The sequence below is a fragment of the Macrobrachium rosenbergii genome, chromosome 4, assembly GCF_040412425.1.
Source record: "Macrobrachium rosenbergii isolate ZJJX-2024 chromosome 4, ASM4041242v1, whole genome shotgun sequence".
NCBI lineage: Eukaryota > Metazoa > Arthropoda > Malacostraca > Decapoda > Palaemonidae > Macrobrachium > Macrobrachium rosenbergii.
In genome coordinates this window covers 26,382,721-26,406,518 of record NC_089744.1, presented here as the reverse complement: position 1 = coordinate 26,406,518, position 23,798 = coordinate 26,382,721, and the positions used below count along the sequence as shown (strand labels likewise).

Sequence of the window (23,798 nt, the reverse complement as noted above, 5' to 3'; positions counted from 1 at the left end):
TTCTTGGCGCCGATTTTTGGTTTTCGGCGCCTCTTTTAGGTACGTAGTGGCGCCAATTAGTGGAAATCGGTGATTTTCGGTGATGAAAATTGCCAATTTTTGTCACTAAACAAGTGCCATAAAACCAGATCGCCGTTAACCAGGGACTGCCTGTATCATCTACATTACTAGGATTAGATTCTAGGCTACCTAAAGCTTGAAATTGCAAAACCTTCCATTTCCTATCATCCCAGCCCTTGCATTCACCACCTTTGATCTTTCATACATACTTGCCCCCTACAATTAGAACAAACTGTATCTGAATCATAAGCAGATTTCGTGAGTCTAGTCTTGCATCCTTTGCTAGAATAACGAATACTGGGAGAGCTAGAGTTCGACATAATTAAATCCAAAAACAGTTAGAAAATCTGACTAAAGCTAACAAGCTTGAAGGCTACACAAATGCAAGAGTACTTCACTGAATCCCGGAGAAATTCGACCAAAATACCAATGAAAAAAACCATAATAAGCACTGCATACGTCAGATGTTGCATTGGTGGCCAACAGAAATAAATTGAGCTCCTCTCTTTTGTTGTTCCTATTGTTCCCTGATGGTGGGCAGGGCTAGTCAACTATACAAAAACAATAAAAGAGCTACCATGACTTTTTAAATTTAAGCACCAAGTAAGGTGAAACTATAGCTATGTAATTACTTGGTAAGTTACTTATATGAAAGGATTTGTTCTTGACTGATAAAAAATGTAGTTAGAAAAGGTTAAAGCTTAACTGCCAGGCAAGAGAACAGCAAAGCGAATGGATGAAGAGTAAAGTACACATTGCAATACAGCTGGGGTTAGAGTTAAATGAAAAAAAAAAAAAAAAAAATTAAATGACTACTTATAGTGGTCTGCACCAGTAGAAAAGGAATATGCAAATATTAGAGTGTATTACTTCTCTAACTGCATCAAAACAATACAGGTAAGTTCTTAAAAAAAAAAAAAAGTACAAAAACACATACCATCTACTGTACTGATAAATTCTATTACACACAGTTCAAGGACTGTAGAAATAAGTTCTTAAAAAAAAAAAAAGTACAAAAACACATAACATCCACTGTACTGATAAATTCTATTACACACAGTTCAAGGACTGTAGAAATAAGACAAAAAGGCTATTACCATGGTGCAATGCAGTTACAAGTCAATCTGTAACATCACAAGTGACTTTTTCCAACATGTTATTCCTACGAGAAAAGATTTGACAAACTGCTAAGTAGCTACCTTGACTAAAACAACATACTACAGCCTTCACACACAACGTTTACTCATCTATATCATAATCCCAAATGTAAATGTGCACTGTATCTCGTATCTAATCCACAGCTAGTGATTAAGAAGTATTTGAGAAAGACAGAGCCATTGTTCCTACCTTACATGTTACACCACGAACCCCAGGAATCAACTTTGAATGAGAAGCAGTCAACTGGGAGAAGGCAGTTCTGCTGGTAGTGAGAGGAAATATATATCTCTTGATGCTCCCATTCATAAACCCCCTGAATGCCATACTGCTCTAGTATCCTAAGCCTTTCCACATCTGACACATTTTTCACAAATGTAATCTTACTTGAAATGAGGTGATCTTGTATGTGATATCAGATACACTAACTGCAAAAGACAAAACAAACTCATAAATAAAGTAGCACAATACCTACTGTGCTTTATCCCTAAGTAAAATAAGTACTGTGCACCATATTCTTAAACTACAAATGGCACTACATACTGTATAATACTTCCACTAAAAGTCCGAGTACAGATTAACTGAAATCACAAACTTTCAAAGTAATATGGTATTTTTATAAAATAAAGTCTTATATACACTTATCATGTAATTACATAGCTATAGTTTCCTCTTGCACAGCAGCTTAAATTAAAAAAATTCAAGGGTAACGCTTCAAAGTTTAGTGCAGGTGACTGGTCCTGCCCACTAACGGGAATACCAGGAACGACTTAGCAGACAACTTCATTCTGTTTATGCCATATGTCCATCAGAGGGGAAGTGGAAGGGCTCCGATCATGTAATTACTTGGTAAGTATATATAAAACTTTATTTTACCATAAAAATTTCATTTTTATATAAGTAACTTACCAAGTAATTACATACCTGATTCCCACATTGACAGGAGTGGGATACATGGACACACTCTACTCCAAAACATTAACACGTAATGAATTTCAAATAGAAGAAGTTGCTGGCATTGAAAACAATGCTTGTTGTTCCTTATTAGTTAGAGAGCCTGCAGTAGAAAACTGCCTCTGGTTGTTACTCAACTGTAGCGACGTGGTGGTATAGTCAGGTGCGTATGCTATTTAAGTGGGAACTTTGCAGTGAAGGAGAACCGATGGCTAGTGAAGGAGTTAACCGAAGGTTAGCAAACTTCAAAAAGAGCCCTTACCCTGGGTGCAGTACCACAATAAAACAACCAGATAACACTGCCACCTGCACTGAAATAAGTAGGAGAAAATCCTATGCTTCCTTCTGCGATGCCAAGCCAGGTACTAATAATCACAAGATACTGCAAAAAATTTTAACACAGTTTAAACTTTTCTAAAGAGGTGGGAAGCGAAAATCGATTACACTTCCAGTAGGTCAATTGTAGGATGGATGTCAGGGGCGTATATGCATGAAGGCTAATTGGCAGAGTGAGCTAAAAGATGTTTGCATCTTTCAAATGTCTCTTGTAGCACCTCTGAAAAAAGCCCCTTCTTCCTGACAGGCACCTGGACATCCCAAAGCCTGTCCGCGTAAAAGCTTAGCACCCTTGGTGGTGTCTCTTGAAGTGAGGCTGTTCGAGAAGAAACCAATAACAGCAGGATTTTTGGAGTCCACCAATCAACTGTAGCAATTCAGGAACCATAAATTATGGTTCAGAACGGGGTACAAAGAACATCGTAACATTATGACGAGCCTGAGAAAGTTCAGCCCTTCCTTGACCATGTCAAATGGTGGAAGAGCTTAAAGATCCAGGTTGGAACGATCTTGCAGTAAGGTGTCTGTTGCCCAGACTAGAAGATTCCTTTAAGGTGGCAGTCAAGATCAGCCTGCCCCAAAGAAGCACATAACCCGACAGTTCAGGGGATTCAAGGTCCACTCAAGAGTAAGAGTGAGTTTCTGATGGCTCAGTTCAACCGCCAGAAATTCCACTGGACTAGAAAAAACTCGATTTATTGTCTGCAGAAAAACCCCTTTGTTGGTTGGTGGCAAGAGCTAATGTAAAAAAGTAAGGACTGTGATCTTGTCTAAAGGAATACCGCAGTCTAGGAGTAAGTGAGGGTCGAGAAGAACTGAAGTCTTAAGCGAATGGCTCTCAGCTCTCTGGCATACATGTGAAGGTTCATTCCCCCGGGGACATTTCCTGGAAATTTCCCAGTTCCCCAAGTGGGTTCCCTCTACTAGAAGCAGTCTAAGACTAGTCTCATGATGAGGGACTTCTTCCAAAAGTCTAAATTCGGACAGATACCACCGTAGTTCCAACTGAAAACCAGGTCTTTGGGGGAAAAAAAAAAAGTGGAGTCCAGTTATGATTCTTTGTTCCTATTGGTCTTGTGGGACAGGAAGAAGTTCATGGTCAGAACGGAAGACAAAAGTAGGCAGGGCGAGGACTTGAGAGAAGTCTTATGCTGTAGATGTTGAAGCCCAAATTCTCGCACTTGAAGACCCTGTCTTGTAGGATGGGTCTGAGATATCTTTTGAAGTTTGAATGTGGACACGAAATGAAGTATCCTACAGACCCAGGAACTCCACCCAATCGCCCTGGAGAATGGACAACAGGACTGTTCGGTTGCTCTCTGCAAGAGAACAAACTTGTAGAACCTCGTGCAGACTCGCAGACAAGTAAGTGGACTACAGTATTTGCCGACCGTCAATAATTGACAGCCACGGGCACATGGCCATCAGGGCAGGATCGACTTCTTAGCACGATAATGCCTAGTGTGGACTCGATGACACCTCATACAAACTGACAACAAGTGTGGAGCTGTACTTTGTTCAAAACTAATATCTGACACGCTTATAGGAACTTGGAAAGTCCACAAGGTACACAAAAGTCTGGCCATGGGTAACAACGGTCTTGAACAAAACCAGGAGTGACGACTTCTGCTGCAGTCCAACACAATGCTCTAAAAAAAATTGTGAACAGCTACTAGGCGTTCAGCAGTGGAAGCCTAGTTTGGCTAAAAAGAGCCGAGCACTCTAGAACAGGTGTCAGGCACTCAGGATTCAGCACCAGGCACCTTTAAGCTGGTGTCAGGAGCTCTGAAGAAGATCAAGAGCTCTGGAATGAGCGCCACTAGAGAGAGGGTTCATGGTGCTTCCTTCTGCCTAGAGTACAAGAAAAGTTTTCCATAAAAGAATGCTCAGGAGGGAAGATATCGTCATACCAAAGGAAAACATGGCCAAGGATGTATGTCGTCTGAAAGTGGTTGTGAAACGATGTCTCTTGGCAACACTTGAAAGACTCCTATCTTTTCAGTCCTTGCTCCTGATGTCAGTCAAGAAAGACCCTTACTTCAAAATCTTGACGAGAACTTCAACCAGGAGGACTAATTCTGTCTAAGCATCAGAGGAAGGGAAGGACGAAAAACACTTGTCTTGCTCCCTTAAAAAACCAAAGTCAAACTCCCAACTCCCTGTAGAGGTGATATCCTTCTTCAGCAAGCTCATAAATTCATACACTAAAGTCCCTGTCTGCAAAGGACAGTGCTTTGAGACACTAATTGATGTCAAAAAAGGGAGCAATTCGGCCCATCTGGAACTCTAGGAGAAGGTCAAACAGGCTGAAAAGAGACAAAACTGCCTGAGAGAGGTTGTATGGTACTCAGAGGAAGGAGTCCGATACTGAAGGACACTTGAAGAGCCGTTCAATTGGAAACTGTGCTCAAAAAAGAAAAACAGTTATTAGAAGAGACAGGCGCCAAGCTAAAGAGTGACTGGCATCAGCCACTAGTAGGCAGGCACCAGCTGCATGAGAGCTGGTGCTGGAAGCTCTACATGAAGACAAGCTCTGACACCATAGGGCACTCAGGCGCTATTGGAAGCTTGAGCGCTTAAGTTCCGCTTGGCACCAATACTGGCATTCCGCATGCCTCTGGTTGGCGTTGCAGCAAAGGAGTTAACCGATGGCTAGAAAAACTTCAATAAGTACATCTCTATGGATGCCTTTACAATGGCTGTCCATTGACACCTGCGGACAGCAGGCTCAACTAAGGGGCAACTACCTAGGGGCAAACCCTTCCGGACTCTCATGGACTTCAGTTTGCCTCCTCCCTGTGCATGGGAGTCTGACAGGGATTGGGTTTAGGAGATCCAAGGAGTCGGATAGCTACCCCTTCACTACACATTCAGTAAGACGCCTTTCCAGTGGCTATCTGTCAATACCTGGGACTGGCAACAGGCTTGACTGAGGTGGCGACTACCTGTGTGTAAAGCCCCCAACCTCCCTTGGACTTTCAGTATGCCTCCTCCCTGGTGCATGGGAGTCTGACAGTAACCTTTGTCTAGGAGCATCAAGGGACAAGTAGCCACCTCCTCCACCGCACACCACTTCACTATTATTACAAGGTTAACGCCTGTTAACCCAGATACAAGACTGGCAATGGTATGGGAAGGAAGCAAGGGAGCCAGGCATGGGAGCAAGTGGATAATAATGGCAGGAGGGCCAGCCCGATAGTGATGCCCAGTGCTCTGCAGTTAGCACCAGGCGAGCTAGTAACTTGGGAGTTGCCAAGTGCTACTGGGCACTCTTAGTATGAGCTAAAAAAATGTGGAACTCTTCACAATTCGTGTCATCTTTGTTTAGCATATGTACTGCTGAAGCAAGTACCAGAGCACGGTTCTTGGCTGTCGAGAACGTCTTCTTTGCTAAAGCTCATTGTAACCAAAACACTAAGCACAATTTTCTCCTACTGCATTCCTGCCCTTACACTTTTCAGTTCTCTGCAAATAATAGTGTAATAATAAGATGTTCAATTAATTCTTTACGGACAAATGTTGTCAAGTACACAGTACCATCATACAAACATCTCAAATCCTGACCAACATAATTCGAGATTGCAGATATGTATTCCTTACTGAAAATACTGGATCAGTGGAGAAAGCAATATTTCCGTTATATTACGCTACTCAGTAAACAAGGTAGCGAGCACAATATTTAAGTTTTTATGCTACTCGGAAAAAGAAAAGTTACCCTTTACCGACATAGTTCGAAGTATACCAAGTACCCTCATACAGGCGTATCTCAAATCCTATCAAACACTGAAACTGTTACGTATTAAGTCTTGTGTATTATATTGCGCAAGTCGAAGCTCTGCTTATGACTGATGCATTTTGGGTGGCTGTGGTTTGGGATTGAGGAAGCCCTGTCTATTGTACCAAGATGTAACAGCACTATAACCAATAAAGACAATGTTTAGCCACCTGTATTCTCAACCCTCTACCTCGGGCCAACCAGTGATAGAGACTTTCAGATATGTAGTCACTAACAAAAAAGTTGGCCTGGTAGCGAACACAATACAGTATTACGTTATTATGCTATTCGGGAGAGGAAAGTTAACCTTTACCGAAAACAGTAGGAGTACACGAAAGAGCATCATCATACGGACATGTCTCAAATCCTAACAAACACTAATTGAGACTTGAAGATAAGTAATTCATTATTGTAAATATTGGTTCAGCAAAGAACACAATGCTTACGTTTATTATGTTAGCCAGTAAGGGTGGCAGCGCAGTAAACTACGCTACCGGAGTTAAACCACTGATTGTGAAATCGCTACCGTGGTGAAATATGATAAACTTGAATCAGATCTTAATAACAAAACAATAAAATACTTACCCTGAAAGCTGTAGGCTTGAAGGCTACCTGAAATCAGCAATAATACTTCAATGAAATCCAGTTTCCAACCGGCAAATTTAAGAACAAAGCTGCCATTGACACTCAGTGTTTACTCGAGCGTGGCAGAAACAGAATGAGGTTGTCTGCTAAATCGTTCCTGGTATTCCCATTAGTGGGGCAAGACCAGTCACCTGCACTAAACTTTGTAGAGTTACTCGCGAATTTTTTAATTTAAGCTGCCATGCAAGAAGAAACTATAGCTATGTAATTACTTGCTAAGTTATTTATATAAAATTATATTTTTCCTAACTATACAAACCTGAGGCCCTTTACATTAGGAATTACTTTCAGCAAAGCTGGAAACGGCCGTTAAACTTTTGACAAGGTGGTTAGGCAGTTACACTACTGTTCGGTAGGCGGGAGTCCCGCCTGCCCGGATGTAAACATTCTGATTTGCCTTTTGGCCCAGGTATCAGATTGAGGGGTGGCATGAGTTGGGCATGAAATGTAAAAGACCTCAGGTTTGTATATTAAGGAAAAATACAAATTACTTTAAAAATTTGTCATTTGTTCCTACACAATATACAAACCCTCGGTCCTTTACATCAGGAAGACTCACTAGTTGGAGGGAGGAATCTGAGTGAGTCTGAAACGACTGGAGTTCGCCACACCTGGGTTTATCTTCCTGGCTGACAGAGCGAGGAAGAGTACTGTGCCTCCGACATACTGATCAGAGTATATGAACCGCAAGATCAATTGTCAGACTTCTGGGCCGTTTCAAATGAGTGAGGGAAATGTAACCTAATATGAAAATAGGCTAGGATGAATCTAAAGTCGGTGACAGTAAGACAAATATGAGTACTGGGTTTGTCTTATTGTCAGGGTCTCCTTCCTCCCCTTGTTAGAAGGAGTGGGTTTACTTGTGTAAATCTAATGACAGAAAAACAGAACGGATGCTTGAAGTATAGACTTGCCTGCATTGGTCATCAGTTCCAGCATTTATCAGCTCGAATCCCACACTCTGCCCGAAGGAAGAGAAAGAAGGATGACGAGGAAGAAGGTGGCGGAGAGGCCAATCACTCACACAATCACTCTCACTTCCATAACCGAACACCTTAGGTGAGATGCTGATAGCCCTTTGTTGGCCGAGCCGGTTGAGCTTCAGACTGTCACTCGATGGGCCGGAGTTCAATTCCCGCGGCCGGCTGATGAAGAGTTAGAGGAATTTATTTCTGGTGATAGAAATTCATTTCTCGCTATAATGTGGTTCGGATTCCACAATAAGCTGTAGGTCCCGTTGCTAAGTAACCAATTGGTTCTTAGCCACGTAAAATAAGTCTAATCCTTTGGGCCAGCCCCTAGGAGAGCTGTTAATCAGCTCAGTGGTCTGGTAAAACTAAGGTATACTTAACTTTAACCCTTTAGAGGAGTTGGGTAAGCTACACAACTTGTTGAGCAGCCACCACAAGTCCAATGAAAAAGTTCCCAAGGACTTGTGGGCAATGTCCCAAAGATAGAATGACGTAAAGGTGGTCAATCAAGACCACACCCCTGTTTTCACTACCTGGGGAACCGACAGATTCTTCCGGAATACGAAGGTTGCACCAATGCCCCTGACTTCGTGAGCTCTCAGGCAGAAGATACCGGTGTTGTCTTCACCAGCTGCAGAGTTTGCCCTCCTGATCATCTCATGAAGCCAAAAAGAAATTGTGTACTTGGAAACTTCTTTCTTGGAGGAGCCAGTACTAACAAAAAGTCATCGACACTCAGGCTGGAGATGTCAAGTCCTCTTTAGATAGTACTGCAGCACTCTAACAGGACAAAGTAGCATCTCGTCTAGATCATTATCAACAAAGTCCTCTAGGGAGGGGATCGTGAAGGGCTCAAACCTGGCATCAGGGACCAACAGGTTCTGAGTTTTCGCAACAAAATCCGTGGCAAAGTCGAATGTAACTGATCCCCATCCCCTCAAGTGTTTAACATCGAAGGAAAATCCATGAAGTTCGCCTACTCTCTTCAGTGATGCCATGGCAAGCAGAAAGACGATCTTGAGGGTCATATCCTTGTTTGACGACTCTCGTACAGGCTCATATGGTGCACAAGTCAGGCTCCTCAAAATGAGAGTCACATCCCATGCAGAAGGGCCTGAGGTCCCTGGGAGGGCAAGACCTTTCCAAGCTTCTCATCAGTAGCGAAATCTCCAGTGAGGAGATGTCTACACCTTTCAGGCACAAGAATAGGCCAAGTGCAGCCCTACAGCCTTTTACAGCTGAAACGGAGAGAAGCTTCTCTTGGCGAAGGAAGACAAGGAAGTTCACAACCTGCTGAATAGAGGCTCTGACCGGAGAAAAACCCCGTCTATGGCACCAACCACAGAAGACGGCCCATTTTCCCTAATATACAGCTGCAGAGGACTGTCTGAGATATCCAGCCATCTCTGTTGCAGCTTGGCAAGAAAAGCCTCTCACTTTCATGAGATGCTGGATAGTCTCCAGCCGTGAAGACACAGGTACTCACTGCCTGCTGGTACCGCTCCACGTGTGGTTGACAAAGGTTGGACCAGGAAGGAGTCTCTCTCGGTGCCTCGGACAGCAGAGCTAGCAGGTCAGGATACCAAATGACGGAGCCACCAGAATCATCCTGAGATTCGGGATGAACAACACCTTGCGAATCAGACAAATCAGAGGGAAGACGTAAATCGAGGTTGTCCTATGGGTACTGGAATGCATTCTCTGCAGTAGCCCATGGGTCTGACATGATGTAGCAGAAGACTTGAAGCGTTCTGTTGTGCCAGGTGGCAAACAGGTCGATGGCCAGAACAATCTCTCCGTGATGTCTGAGTGAAGGGACCACTCTGGTGGCTGAGCTTGTCTGCCACTACATTCTTCTTGCCTAGAATGTAACTGGCTGACAGCTGTATTGAGTGAGCCACTGCCCACTCGCTCATCCGCAATGTCAACTGATGCAGCAGGAGGAATACAAGACTCTCCAGCTTGTTGGCATATGCCACTACTGTGGTGTTATTGCTCATCAACACCACCGAGTGTCCCCTCACTCGATCCTGAAACTCTTGGAAGGCCAGGAAGGCTGCCTTGAGCTCCAGGATGTTGATGTGAAGGTGTTTGTCATCTCAGTTCCACCCCCCCGAAGTCAGAAACTCTTCCAGGTGTGCACCCTATCCCTCGGTCAATGCATCTCAGAACAGAAGCATGTTGAGAGGGGGAGTACGCAGGGATACTCCTATAAGAAGTTCCTGTCATCCATCCACGAGTCTAAATCCTGTCTCACTCTCACTTCCTCTGAAAGAGGAATTGGAAAGGATTGAAGGTCTCATGACTGGGACCAGTGCTCCCTCATTCTCCATTGTAGAGAACGAAAGAGCCGCCCAGTTTCGAGCTGGCTGCTCCCGTCGAGACAGGAACAGCTGTGCTGCCTTCCTGAACCTACTGATATTAGAGTCAAGGGAAAGACTCTTGCTGCTACTGTATCTATCATCATGCCCAGGTACTTTATCCTCTGCTTGGTGATCTGAGATCAGACTTCTCGAGATTAACTACGACCCCTAAGCTGTAGCAGAGCTCGAGAAGCCGATCCCTGTCCTGTCGTCGAGATACCTCAAAAGACATATCCCATGTGAATGGGCCCAAGCTGACACAAGGGTGAACACTCATATAAACACCTGGGGAGCGGTCGAGAGCCCGAAACAGAGTACTGTACACTGAACTGGAACACTGCTTCCCGAGGATAAAGCATAGGTACTTGCAAGAGGATAGATGGATGGGTATTTGGAAATACGCATCCTTCAAGTCCGCCGTAAGCATGAAGTCACTCTCCAATGGAGGCAAGCACTGGGCGTGCTGTTTCCATCGTGAACAGAGTCTGGCGTAAGAATCGGTTCAAGGAAGAGAGGTCTATGACCGGTCTCTAACCCCTTGAGGCTTTCTCTAAGAGAGATGAGGCTGTAAAAGCCTGGAGACCGATCCAACACAACTTCTACAGCACACTTCTTAAGCATCGCTTGAACCTCCTGGAGTGCAAGATCTTTGGTGAGCCGGGAACGTAAGTGAGGAGACAGACAGGGTTGTTGGTGAGAGATGGGTGAGACTCTAAGGGAAGCAGGTATCCCTCCCGAAGGACATCCACTACCCAGGTCTCGGCTCCATGTCGCTGCCATGTTGCCCAATGGCTCGACAGGCACCACCCACCAATGACAGCACCTGGAAGGGAACACCGCCCCTAGCGTCCTCCCTTCTTCTTCTTACCTTTGCCGCCTTTTCCCGACTGGAAAGAGGGTTGAAAGGACGCAACTGCACACCTTTCATGGCAGAGGAAGAGGAGGGCTGATTGTTCCAGCGAGCACCCTTCGAAGCCTGAGTCTTCTTAGGGGCCGAGGAAGTGCTAGCCTAGGCCACAGTGGCACGCGAAGACCCGGAGGTCTTGGCCACTGCCTGGTGAACAAGGCAGTTGTTGTCTTTGTCATGTCTCGTCCACCGCAGCATCTACCAACTCTCTACAGAAGAGAGAAGTAGAACCCAACAACGGCTTTTCCCAAGGGCCAATGCCAACTCAGGACCTACAGACCTGGAGATTTGATTCAGGACAGCATCCCTTCTCTTCAGCACCAGGTTTGCCCACAGGTTTACCATCTGGTGGGCTACATAGGAAATAGCTCTACCTCCAGACTGGCACAGTCTCCCAAAATGGAGTCCTCTCCAGGGATGATCGCACCCGAGGAAGTGGCAACCTTGGAAACTGTGAACAACCAAAGATCCAACCAGGAGACTGCCTGGAGATCTGCCATAGCAGTGGCCTTCAGGTTCGCTGCAGCGAGAGACCCGGGCCTAGACGAACCAGGTACAGGTCAACCTGCTTAGTTGGCAAAGGCCCCTATGAGGGCATGTAGAATCACTTCTGTCGAGGCAGAGGAGGGGGAAGGAGCTTGTCTGAGCAATTTGACCAAAGTGAATTTTCCTGCCTAGAGACAAGGTTATTCACCTGATCAAGTACCCCCTCAGCAAGCTCACACCACAGCAGCGCCACCGAAGCCTTTGATTCCTTTTTGGGACCCCAAAAGGATTCAAGGCGCAAAGGACGATCCACAGAAGTGGCTGTGGTCTCCTCCCCAAGATCAGTGTGCTGATGAATCGGCACGATGATCTCTGCAAAGGTCCTCTGTATCCCGGGGGTGTCTGCACTCTGAGGAAGAGGACCCTCGAGTCCTTCCAGGGTGCGGTCCATCGACCTACTCTTCCTGCAGGAGGGAGAACCTTGGCAGACCCCTGGGATCCCTTCTTGACTACTTGAGCATACAACCAAGCCAGTCTGAGGACCGAACCTGGGGTGTAGGCCCTCACAGTCGAACTCCGAGAAGAAGCAACCTTATCGGAGTCCCTCCTGTCCAACTCGCGCCTCCCAATAAAACCCGAGGAGGTTTAGGGGACAAGTGAGGGGGATCGAGCACTCCTACCTGTCCTGCCAGAAGAATTAGCAGAAGAGGTAGGCCGTGGGCAATCAAAGGTCTAGGAGAGTGCCTATGCCTTGGCGAAGTGCTGTCCCGAGGAGAACAGAGAGATTCACCCGAGTGCACCCAAGCAACGCCCCTCCGGTGAGAGAGGCCGATCCTGCAAAATCATTCGGGGGCTGACCAGAGTCGAGTGCTTGGGGAGCTGCCTGACAAGAATTTGCGCCGTCCTCTCAGCATACTCTGGTCTTCTTCGAGGCCAAAACCTCCCAAGAAGAAGACTGAACATGGGACATTCTCTCTGCGTCTCCGGGTGCTTGGACCCTCGGGTCTGAGACACCGGGTTGGGAACCTGGCCATGCACTCAAAGTGGTGCTGGCAGGAAGAGTAGAAACACTTGCATGTTTCGGTACTTTCTCCCACCCTGTGCCTAAACCAGATCAGGAAGCGGACTCACCAGTGCTGGTTTGGGGTGCCTGAGATTCCGCAGAATCCCAAGCACTCAGCTTAACTCGGCTCAGCCGAGTACCCGATACTCCTGAATCTGGTACAGAATGATCAACAGGAGTTGTCTCCTCTTGAGTGTCTGAAGAAACTTGGGAAGAGACAGGCACAGTACCAGCCTTAGAAGTGGACTTCTTCGAACTGGTAATGGGAACACGGGGGGCTCGGAGCCCTGCACACCTGAGGCTCCCTAGACGAGAGACATCCGCGGGGTATGCAAACCGGATCCCGAGCCAGGGGGCCGGGAAGAGCCCACAAGATCTCCCACTGCCTCCCCTGTGGAGGGAGGCAGCCCCTTAGAAGACCCGAGGCAGGACTACTTATGGGTGAGTAGAGGCAGCCTTCTTCTTCTTCGGCCGACGAGCCTCAGAAGAAGAAGGGGAGGAGGCAGCAGATGATGAAGTCGAAGAAGACGATGAAGACAACACCTTATGGGACCTCTTCTTCGATTTCTTCATTGACATCTTCTTCAGGATGGTGGTCAGGTCCCCCATCCAAGAGGGAACAGCTGGGGCAGCTGGAGTAGCAGGAGCAGCAGCAGGAGCAACCAGGGCAGCTGGGGCAGGAGGCACAGCAGGAGCAGCCTGGGCGACAGGAGCAACCAGGATAGAGGCACAGCAAGAGCAGTCGGGATGACGGGTATGACAGGAGGCATAGACACCCATTATTGGGGTGCCGGAACACGAAAGGAAGTCTGGCCCACCAATGTCGGAGACATCATAGTTGGAAAGTGCGTTGACAGCGAAGTGGGGACCTTAACAAATGCCGTCATGGTTACCGTGGTCATTGTTGGGGTGGCAGCAGCATGGGCGACCACCGGGAAATGCCTCAGGTGCGCCAAGATACCCTGCACGGATGGAGTGCCTGAGAGCCCCAAGGAGATCCACGCTTCCTGGAGATCGGCTGCCAAACCTGAAGAGCAAGCAAAGTTGGATGAGTAGAGGGAGACTCCTCTCCCTCCGAGGAAAAAGTTTCCCCCTCGGAGCGAGTGGAGGCTCCCGAGAAGAGGTCATCCCGATTGCCCACTTTTCCCCAATGCTCTTCACCCAACTAAGCAAGTGAAGATGACGAGGGAGAGATCGCTCCCAAAGGAGAGACAGCCAGAAGAGGGAAGTTCACCAGGTGGGAGAAACGAGAAAGAGGGGTTAGCTATCAAGGGCGTAGTCGGAGGTGAATATCATTCCGATGACATCTTGGCAGCCTTCCTCCTATATTGTTTCCTCCCAGTGAACTTTGCCCACTGCGAAGGTGACCAAGAACAACACTCAGCACAAGTAGATTCAGGATTACAGTCATGCCCCCTGCAAGTAGTACAGAGGACATGGGGGTCAACATCGCCTGGTGATTGGAAGCAGGTACAACCCTTGCCGCCAACAACAGGGCATAAATACTGAGTGATGGCCTTCTGAACAGGATTATATGATTTGTGGGTTTCCATAATACAAAAAATATCAAACACAGATATACACAAGGACAAGCAAAAACAAGAAAGATCCCACCGGGGAAACGGCAATCAGGGCAGAGAGCTAGCCCACACGTCTGCATCGCACGACAGCCAAAAGCAAATTGGAATGTTTACATCCAGGCAGGCGGGACTCCCGCCTACCGGAAGGTAGTTAACCGCATAACCACCTAGTTCGGAAGTTTATCGGCCATTTCCAGCTTCACTGAAAGTAATTCCTAATGTAAAGGACCGAGGGTTTGCATATCATGTAGGAACAAACTACTGTATAATTCTGTGCACATACACCAGCCATTTAAGCAACATTTAGCATACCATAGTGGTAACACCAACAAGCCTCCATTAGATTTCTTTTTATTTCAACATTGCAGTTTCCTCCTTTTTTAATACTTAAAGCATTTACGCCTATCACATAATTTTTTAAAAAGGATCTGGTATCAAATCTTCTGAATAAATATGTACATAACATGACTCTTGACAGACTCAACCAAAGTTGACTTTTCTTCAATACCTTATCGCTAAATGAATCAAGTATGCTTGAAAGTTCTACAATTTTTGTATAAATACAAAGATTGCATACCCATACCCATATCCGTAAGTATTTGACCTTCGGCTATTGTAAACCAAAACAACAAATTAACGACAAATTGCAACATGGTAATTGGCCTTCATATCTATGCTATCCACATTAAATTCACACCTTATATTCTGCTGATAATGAAGGGAATGCACTGCATTCACTTGACGAGAAAGATACCATGTGTTTTGCCCACCGTCTTAGGTGAGGAAGTGAACTGGGAGGACTGGAGGGAACATGTCCTGAAGCTAAAACAGTTGTATCTAGCTTTGATGGCTGGTATCCTCCAACATAGCTGAATTTTGAAAGGTGGGCATCAAGGGCTGGCAGCTCCTGCATAGGTGGAACTATTCATTTACAACTGTCTATAAAAGGTATTTACAGTAGGGTATGACCTTTATCTCAATACTGCACAGTAAAATGAATGTCATGTGCAGTATACATTATGTAAAACCTACTAAACTAGTACTTATATTTCTGCAATAGATCACAACATTTATAACTACACATTCATTTGTAAAAAGAAATAAAATAATTTAATGTTAAGCAACAGATACTCATTTAACCCATTACATTATATATAAAAATGAAAATTCTACAATAAAATATAATTTTACATATACTACCAACTAATTACATAGCTATAAGTTTAAACTCGTTGGCAGAAATTCGCAGTAGCGCTACTTTTGTTGTGGCTAGGCGACTAACCCAGCCCACTTTTGGGGTAAGAGAGGAGCCAGCTCAGCAAAGAGCTCAATATGTTTATGCCTTTTTGTCCATGCAATGGGAGGAGGAGGGCTCTGATCATGTAATTACCTGGTAAGTATATATAAAACTTTATTTTATTATAAAAATGTCATTTTTATATAAGCAACTTACCAAGTAATTACACAGCTGAATCCCACACTGAAGGAAGTGGATGGACCTATCTACTCTAATGCATTAATAGTTGTAATGAAATGAGAATAAAAAATCTGCTAGCATTGGTAAAATGCTTGCTGGTTCCTTACCTGGTGAGAGAGCTGCTGCAGGAAAATACTGCCTCTGGCTGGAGTTCGCCTCAACCTGTAGTGGCGTGCCAGTATAGCCAAGGAGAGCCTGCTACTTCAGTGGGATTCTTTGCAGCAAAGGAGTTTTCCGATTGCAAGCAAAGAATTAAAATGTTGCCCCTGCCCTGGGCTTAGTACCATACAAAAAACGAGTACACAATGTAGTCACCTAAACCATAAATTAAAAAACCACTACCCAACCATTAAAAGACAAACTGGTGGGCTCCATGTACATAGTACCCCCAGGCTCCCCTACGACTCGACACCCTTATTTCAAGGCAAAGATAAAAATGATGGAAGAGATACTTCCTACACTTGCTCTCCCAACACCATACCAGCAACCGAAAATGGACCCAAGGTACTGCAATTTTCATATGTTGTTTCAACTTTGTGCAAGTAATGGGATGCAAAAATTGACCTGCACTTCCAATATGTTGTCTGGTTAATCGAGGAAAGAGACAAATTATGTTTGAAAGCCAGGGACTTGGCTACTGCCCTCACTTTATGCGCTTTCACTTTCACTAATGGTAAGACACCCTCCTTAATCTACGAGTGAGCCTCTAAGATTAGGTCTTTAAGAAAAAATACCAGAGTATTTTTTGAGAGAGGACATGAGGGATTCTTTACTGAGCACCAAAGGTTGCTTGATGCACCACAAATATTTTCAGTTCTTTGTAAATAGTATTTCAGCACCCTTACAGGGGAAAGAGTCCTCTCTACCTCTTCAGGACATAAGATATCTATCAGACTCTTTATAGAAAAAGAACGAGGCCAGGGATTGGAAGGGGTCTCATTTTTTGCTAAAAAAAACCCTAGGTGAATGAACAAACTGTGTAACCCGAAGAGAATCCAATTCTCTTATCTACTGCGTGTAGCTCACTAACATGCACTAATGCTACCAGGAACAAAATCTTCCTTGTGAGATCCCTCATAGAGATTGAACGTAGAGGTTCGAAACGGGGTTCCAACAGCCACTAAGGACCAGACCATGTCCAGGTTCCAGGCAACTAATTTTTCCTCCTTTTGTTTGGTTGTATCAAACGGCATGATGAGATCGGGCAAATCTTTATTAGAGGAGAGATCTGATCCCCTGTGTCTAAAAACTGAGCTAAACATTGCTCTGTAGCCCTTAATGGTTGAGGAAGACAGTCTCTAGATGACCTTAAATAAAACAGGAAACCTCCAATCTCCACTACAGACGTCTTAGAAGACGAGATGTTATGCCTTTTGCACCAAGATCGGAAGACTGTCCATTTGGCCTGATATACCTTGCTCAAGGATTGGCATCTGCATCGAGCAATAGTGTCTGCAACTTACTTGAAAATCCTTTCACTCGCACCAACATCCTGACAGTCTGAATGCAGTCAGGGCCAGAGTGGACAGTCTTTGGTGGAACCCTCTGAAATGCGGCTGTTTGAGTAAATTGGGTTTTTGAGGCAACAGCCTTGGGAAGTCCATCAGAAGCTCTAGCAAGTCTGGGAACCACTCCTGGGATGGCCAACATGGCACTACTAGAGTCACAGTCACATTTTGGTGATTCCGGAACTTGCTGATGACTTCCCTCACCATCTTGAATGGAGGAAAGGCATAAAGGTCTCTGTCTGACCAGCCTATGAGCATTACATCCATCGCCCATGCCTGTGGATCCGGGGCTGTCAAGCAATACAGGGGAAGACGATGGTTCTTGGTGGTCGCAAACAGATCCAGAACTAGCTTTCCCCACAGTTTCGAAAGTTCTAGACACACTAGGGGGTCCAGAGTCCACTCTGTGGGGAGAACTTGCTTTTGGTGGCTCAGTTCGTTCACTAATAAATTTAACCTTCCCTGAATAAATCTGGTTAGGATCTTTGTCTGGTTTTGATCCACCCCTATGAGAAGGGCTCTTGCTGCTTCGCCATGGGTAAATGAATGTAGCCCCCCGGCTTCTGGACATAAGACAGTGCCGTGGTATTGTCTGAATGGACCGTCACTGTCTTTCTGAACACTTCTACTGCAAATGCTTGCAATCCTCTGTGAATTGTTTTCAACTCCTTTATGTTTATATGCCATTTCTTCTGTTCTGGAGTCCAAATCCTGGAGACCTCCCTGTCCACCTGGAGAGCTCCCCATCCTAGGTCTGTAGTGTCTGAATAAAACACTAGGTCGGGGCTCAGAGGAAGGAGCGACTTCCTTTGAGAGAGTTTGTCTCTTGATTTCCAACAAAGCAGGTCCTCTTTGATTTCCCAAGTTATTGGGAAAACGAAAGTGTCTGGATACTTCTCTCTGTCTCAAATGACTCTTAGATAAAATTGTAAGTTGCTCATGTGAAATCGTCCCAGAGTTACGAATTGCTCCATGAACGAGAGTGTCCCTAGTAAGCTCATCCAACTGTTCGCAGAGCAGGACTGAAGGGAGAGGAATTTGTCCACCTTCTGAAGGCAAGGTTCTATCTTTTGGGGGGAGGGAAAAACCCAAAAAGTCAGAGTTTGTCCTCATCCCGAAATATACTATCTCCTGAGAATGAGTCAGTTGGGACTGCTGAAAGTTTATTAAAAGGCCCAATTCCTGGGTTAGAAGAAGGATCTTTTGAAGGTCCTCCGACTGAGAACGAAGGAGCCAATCGTCTAGGTAGAGCGAAATGTTGACCCCCATCAGATGTAACCATTTTGCTATGGAAGCTAAGACTCGCGTGAATACCTGGGGAACCGTGGACAGGCCAAAGCAAGGGGCTCTAAACTGATATACCCTGTTCTGGAAAATGAACCTTAAGAACTTCCACAAGTCCTGATGAACTGGGACATGGAAGTATGCATCCTTCATGTCTACTGAAATCATCCAATCCCTATTTTGAACCTGGTGTTCTGGACATACAAATTCAGGGCACTTACGTCCAGAACTGGCCTCCAGCCTTGGGGACTACAAATAGCCGATTGTAGAACTCCGGAGAGTAAGTGTCCTTGACCATTTCAATGGCTTCTTTCTCGAGGAGGGATGATACTTCTTGGGAGAGGGCAGAAAACCTCTCGGAGCCTACGAAGTAGGCCATCAATATGACAGGTGTGCTGTTAAACGGAGGCTTCCATATGAAAGAGATGGAGTATCCCTCCCTCAAGACTTCCACAATCCAGGTTTCTGCTCCTTTCGCTTCCCAACATTCCCAAAAGTGGAGGAGCCTTGCTCCTACCGGAGTACGGAAGACGAAGTTCTCATTTACGCAAGGGGGGGTTTTGTGGAGGACTTCTTGATTGCCAAAGAGGCGAATCGGGAGTTTGCGCAAGGTCTGGTAAAGCCTCTTTGTCTGCCTCTACCATGAAAGGGTTGAGGTTGAACAGGGGAAACTGTCCTTGAACTGGAAGAAGGAGTCTCTCTAGGGCATCTTGCAGACTGAGCGAGGAGGTCCTGAGTAGATCTTTTCTGAAGATCAGATGCAATCCGTAGAACTGTTGCCTGTGGGAACGGGTGTTGCCAATCAATTGGAGGAGAGTGGATTTTTGCGAAAGGGTCACTCCTTTTGTGGTGTAGGAACACCAAAGCTCCCTTTTCTTTAAAATTCCCATTGCAAAAAGGGAAGGCAACTCCTTGTCGAGACAGGAGATAACTCCCAGAAAGTCCGAGGTGTAGTCCTCCAGTACGTGAGGACAATCATTAACCTTACGAGCAAGGGCTCCAACTGCCCAGTCTAAGAAGCTAAGCACTTTGAAGACCTTAAAGACATGTTTGATCAAGTGGTCCAGCTCTGATGTCGAGAAAAAGATCTTAGCTGAACTGAAAGCAGACCTCAAGGGAAGAGTCTATCAAACCGGAACAGTTCCCCTGGGAGGAGGCAGAAGCTCCCAAGGATGGGGCCTCTCCAGTTGCGTAAGACAAGTATCTCCTCTGCAAGAGCCTAGATGGAGGGTAACTAAAGGAGGCTCTTCCCTGCAAGCCAATTTTCCACTTCATGTAATGCTTTCTTAGCTGAGGAGGACAGCACCATCTTAGGGAGTCTCATACAGTTTACTGTCTGATTGTCCATTAGATATGTCGAAGCCAGGGAAGCAGGAGCTGCAGGTGAGAAAAAATTTGGAAACGTTGCCAACAAAAACCTTAGCAACGAGGCATATGCTGTAGGAGGGGTGACTGGGTCTACTTCCTCTTCCTCATCTGAAGAAATGGGAGACAATTCCGCAAGAGGTTGAGGTGTCGAAGGGGTTTTCTTGATTAAACCCAAGATGTTGTCCAATTGGCATTGAATAGACCGAAAAGAAGGGTCCACTACTGTGGGAGCCTGCTGTGCTGAGGCCAGAGACTAAAGATGAGGGGGAAGCTGAGCATTGGCTGGATTCAGTACCCCAATGACAGGAGTAGGCGCCGGTAGCTTCGAAGTGGAGACAAGGAGCACTGGTGCCCCAGGAAGCTTAGCACTCAGTGGGAACTCGGGAGTCAAAATGAGCTAATGAGCTAACTGGCTCTCATGCAGTAAAGGGCGCTCAGGTGCCAAAGGGTGCTCGGGAAGGACCAAACATTCTGCTATAAAACATTCTGGCGCCACTGGGTGCTCTGGCACCAAAGGCCACTTCCCGGAAGTTGCTAAAGATTCAGGAATTGCTGAGTGTTCTGGCGCTAATGGGTGCTCAGGAGCCTGAGGGAGCTCAGCAGCAACTAGGGATTCAGGAGCTACGCACTAATGGGCCCTCAGATACTTTCTTAAGCATAGAAGAATGCTCCAGAGTGACGGATGGGCGCTCAGTCGACAAGTTCCTAGACGAAGAAGAGCGCTTACAAGAGGGGGCGAGGAGCTTAACCGTCGAATACTGTCCCTCCAACTCCAGGTGATCCTGGGAGAAGCATTCAGGACTGTCCCAAAAACTGCAGGACAGTAGTTGATCTGAGAAGGTTCTCTGAACCTTTTGGCAGGCACTGAAGGGGAATGAGGCACTTCCTTTACACGTTTTTTTAAAGGAAGAGATTCGTCTTTGAAGCGCCACTGGCGTCTGGGACTGAATTCACCAGAACTAGAGAGACTAGACGAAAGAAGACTCACTTCCATCGAGACACCTCTCCAGTAGTGCTCTGTTGTAACCTGGGAAGCAGCAACAGGTTCGACTGAGGGGGCAACTGCCTGTGGGCAGACCCCACCGACCTCCTTTGGGCTACCAGTTTGACACCTCCCAGGTTTAGGGAAGTTTGCCAGGGACCTTTGCCTGGGAGAATTGGTGGGACAGACAGCCACCTCCTCCACTAACACTTCACCAACTTTTAACACTGAACTTGTCTATAAGGAAACTCACTGAAGTGCCTAACTGTTCCATAGTATTCACTAGTAACCAAAATTTTTGGTTAACTCTCGACTCAAGACTGGCAATGGGGTCGGGATTGGGAGTAAGGGAGCCAGGGAGGAGAGGGTGGAACAGACTGAGAACTGGGATTAGGTGGAATAAAAGATACAGATTCAGAAACATTATCAACAACAGACTTAGCAGAAACCTGACTAGCTAATGTCTTTTTACTACTGGCTCTAGAAGCTGCTTTCCTCTTTTTGTCTCCATCTAACTTTGACAAATGACTATTCGAAGTCTTCCACATTTTAACATCCCAATGTTCACATCCATTACAAGTCAAGTCTGGAGAACAAATTTGACCCTACAAGTTGTGCAAGGTGTGTGCAGGTTATAACAGGCTTTAATTAATCTAGTATTGCAGCCTTTGCTGCAATACCTATAACTCTGAGAACTAGAATTGGACATCACTGAAAAGTCAAAGTGTTAACAAAGCCTAAATTGTCTAATATCAGTAATAAACAGTCAAAAATCAGTAAATTCGGTCTCTAAAGAACCTGACGCTGTCTAATTATGCCGAAAAGGCTACCATAAATGAGAATACTTCACCAGCTGTTGCAATATACGATCAACTGAGAAGCAAAAGAATTTTTAAAAATCGCTATTGCTAACCACTGTTGTACAGCCATCAGCCAGCAGAAACATATTGAGCTCTTTGCTGAGCTGGTTCCTCTCTTACCCTGACAGTGGGCGGGGTTAACCGCCTAGCCAAAACAATAGTAGCGCTACCACTAATTTCGAAAGTCTAGCTGCCGATGAGTTGAAACTTATAGCTACGTAATTACTTGGTAAGTTGCTGATATAAAAACACTGAACACTACCCTACTAAAATCAGAATTTCAAAATTAAAGTTCATTTTATTAAATCCATAAATCAAAGTTACAATCCCTTACTGAATATAACAAAAGTTAATATAATAAATATATCCCATTTTCAGCAGTGGTGGGATATTTTAAATATGTTCACCAACTTTTCAATACAAGCAAGCATTCTAATACATTGAAGTTAAATGCTCTATGAGTATCAAACTGGCACTTTTAACAAATTTTTTTATTCATGTAGTGTTCTGTTTTATAAGGCTCAACGAAACGTACAAGTGCTTTGCTTTAAACTGTGTACAGGTACTTCATCCTACAATGGGATGTATATTTTGATTTCGCTCACTGCTAGCGCATACTGTTCTGCACTTGGAAAAGAGAAGGTAAAGACCTTGGCCTTTAATCAGCATCCATTTTAACATTTGCACTCATTAACCCTTTCAGAGTGGCATGCATCATTTGATGTGCAATAATGGCATAAGAGGACTATCAGTGCACATCATATGATATTAGTACTTATTTTGCAGCATGATATTTGAACAAACTTTATGGGAAAACATTCAAATCACTTGAATGGGCTGTAAATGACAACAGGGAAATCCTTATTTTAATAATTTACTCAGATTTTTATCCATTTAGTTATTAATTTGTTTGTTTATTTTTTTTAATAACTTATTTCTTCATGTATTTCCTATTACCTTCTGTTACTCCTTTCGAATGAAAACCATAATCGTTGGAAGCTTGAATTTCAAGTTAATGGCCCCTGTGGGCTTGTTCCATATGCATAGGCTTCATGTTCTGAATGTTATTATTATTATTATTAAAAAAGTTTAACCAGACCACTGAGCTGACTATCAGCTCTCATAGGGCAGGCCCGAAGGTTTTGGATGAAATGACAGATCTAGGCTAGAAGCCTAGCACTGGGACCGAATAGGTCACTCGATATGGTGATGAATGAATGAAAATGAAATTAAAAGTTGCACAAAGGCATAAGCTCTCATACTGGTACACACTCACACAATAAAGGGATTTTGACAAAGGAAAAATCTATTTCTGGAGAGGGGACCGTGTCACCCGGTGAAAAAGTCCATTCAGCATTTATTTCTAGGTAATTCCGTTGCTAGATACCAGAGAAAGCTAAATGAAATGCTGGAGTTACTACCCCCAGAGCGAGCTCCATTAGATGGAGTCGTGTATGGAAAAGGGTGAACTATAAAAACACGGAACCTTATCCTATAGAGATCCCAAAGTCAAAAGTCCCACAGAGAGGTGCCGTTACAAACCCATGCACCACTCATGGACAGTACACAAATCACCGCTAGCCGCATTCCATGAAAGCATCACCCCACCAGAATGATGTTTACTATGGGGGGGACACGACACATGACAGAGGTGGGTCACCGGGTGACACGGTCCCCTCTCCAGAAATAGATTTTTCCTTTGTCAAAATCCCTTTTCTGGATCGGGTCCCGTGTCAGCCAGTGAAAAAATTAACAGAGAAATAAATATCATTCTTAAACTGCAAGAGATAACAAAATGTAAGGGAACAGAAGACCAAAGGTCCACCAAAAATTTTAATTGCTAGCAATAAAAACAATAATGTACAAATGAAACTGATGGGAGCTTAAAATTAACATGACAATATAAAAAATATACTTAAACAAAATAACTATACAAAATTGAAAACATTATAACATAAATGTGTCAATTAGACAAATATACAGATAACACAGTCAGGTGAGAAAGTCAAGGCACGCCTGACTGA

General features: G+C 44.9%; 1 protein-coding gene across 6 annotated transcripts in view; it reads right to left on the bottom strand.

The window, feature by feature from the left end:
* Positions 1-23,798, bottom strand: part of HisRS (histidine--tRNA ligase) — a 126,880-nt gene that overhangs the window by 79,731 nt on the left and 23,351 nt on the right. For 2 of the 6 annotated variants that reach the window (XM_067091774.1, XM_067091801.1), the window contains exon 2: positions 14,993-15,202. The exons of 2 other annotated variants lie outside the window; for them this stretch is intronic. In XM_067091774.1, coding sequence (XP_066947875.1) covers positions 14,993-15,202 — 210 coding nt within the window. Of the gene's footprint in view, positions 1-1,407; positions 1,644-14,992; positions 15,203-23,798 lie in introns of those variants that run through there. 2 more of the 6 variants (XM_067091792.1, XM_067091783.1) reach the window with 2 other exon arrangements.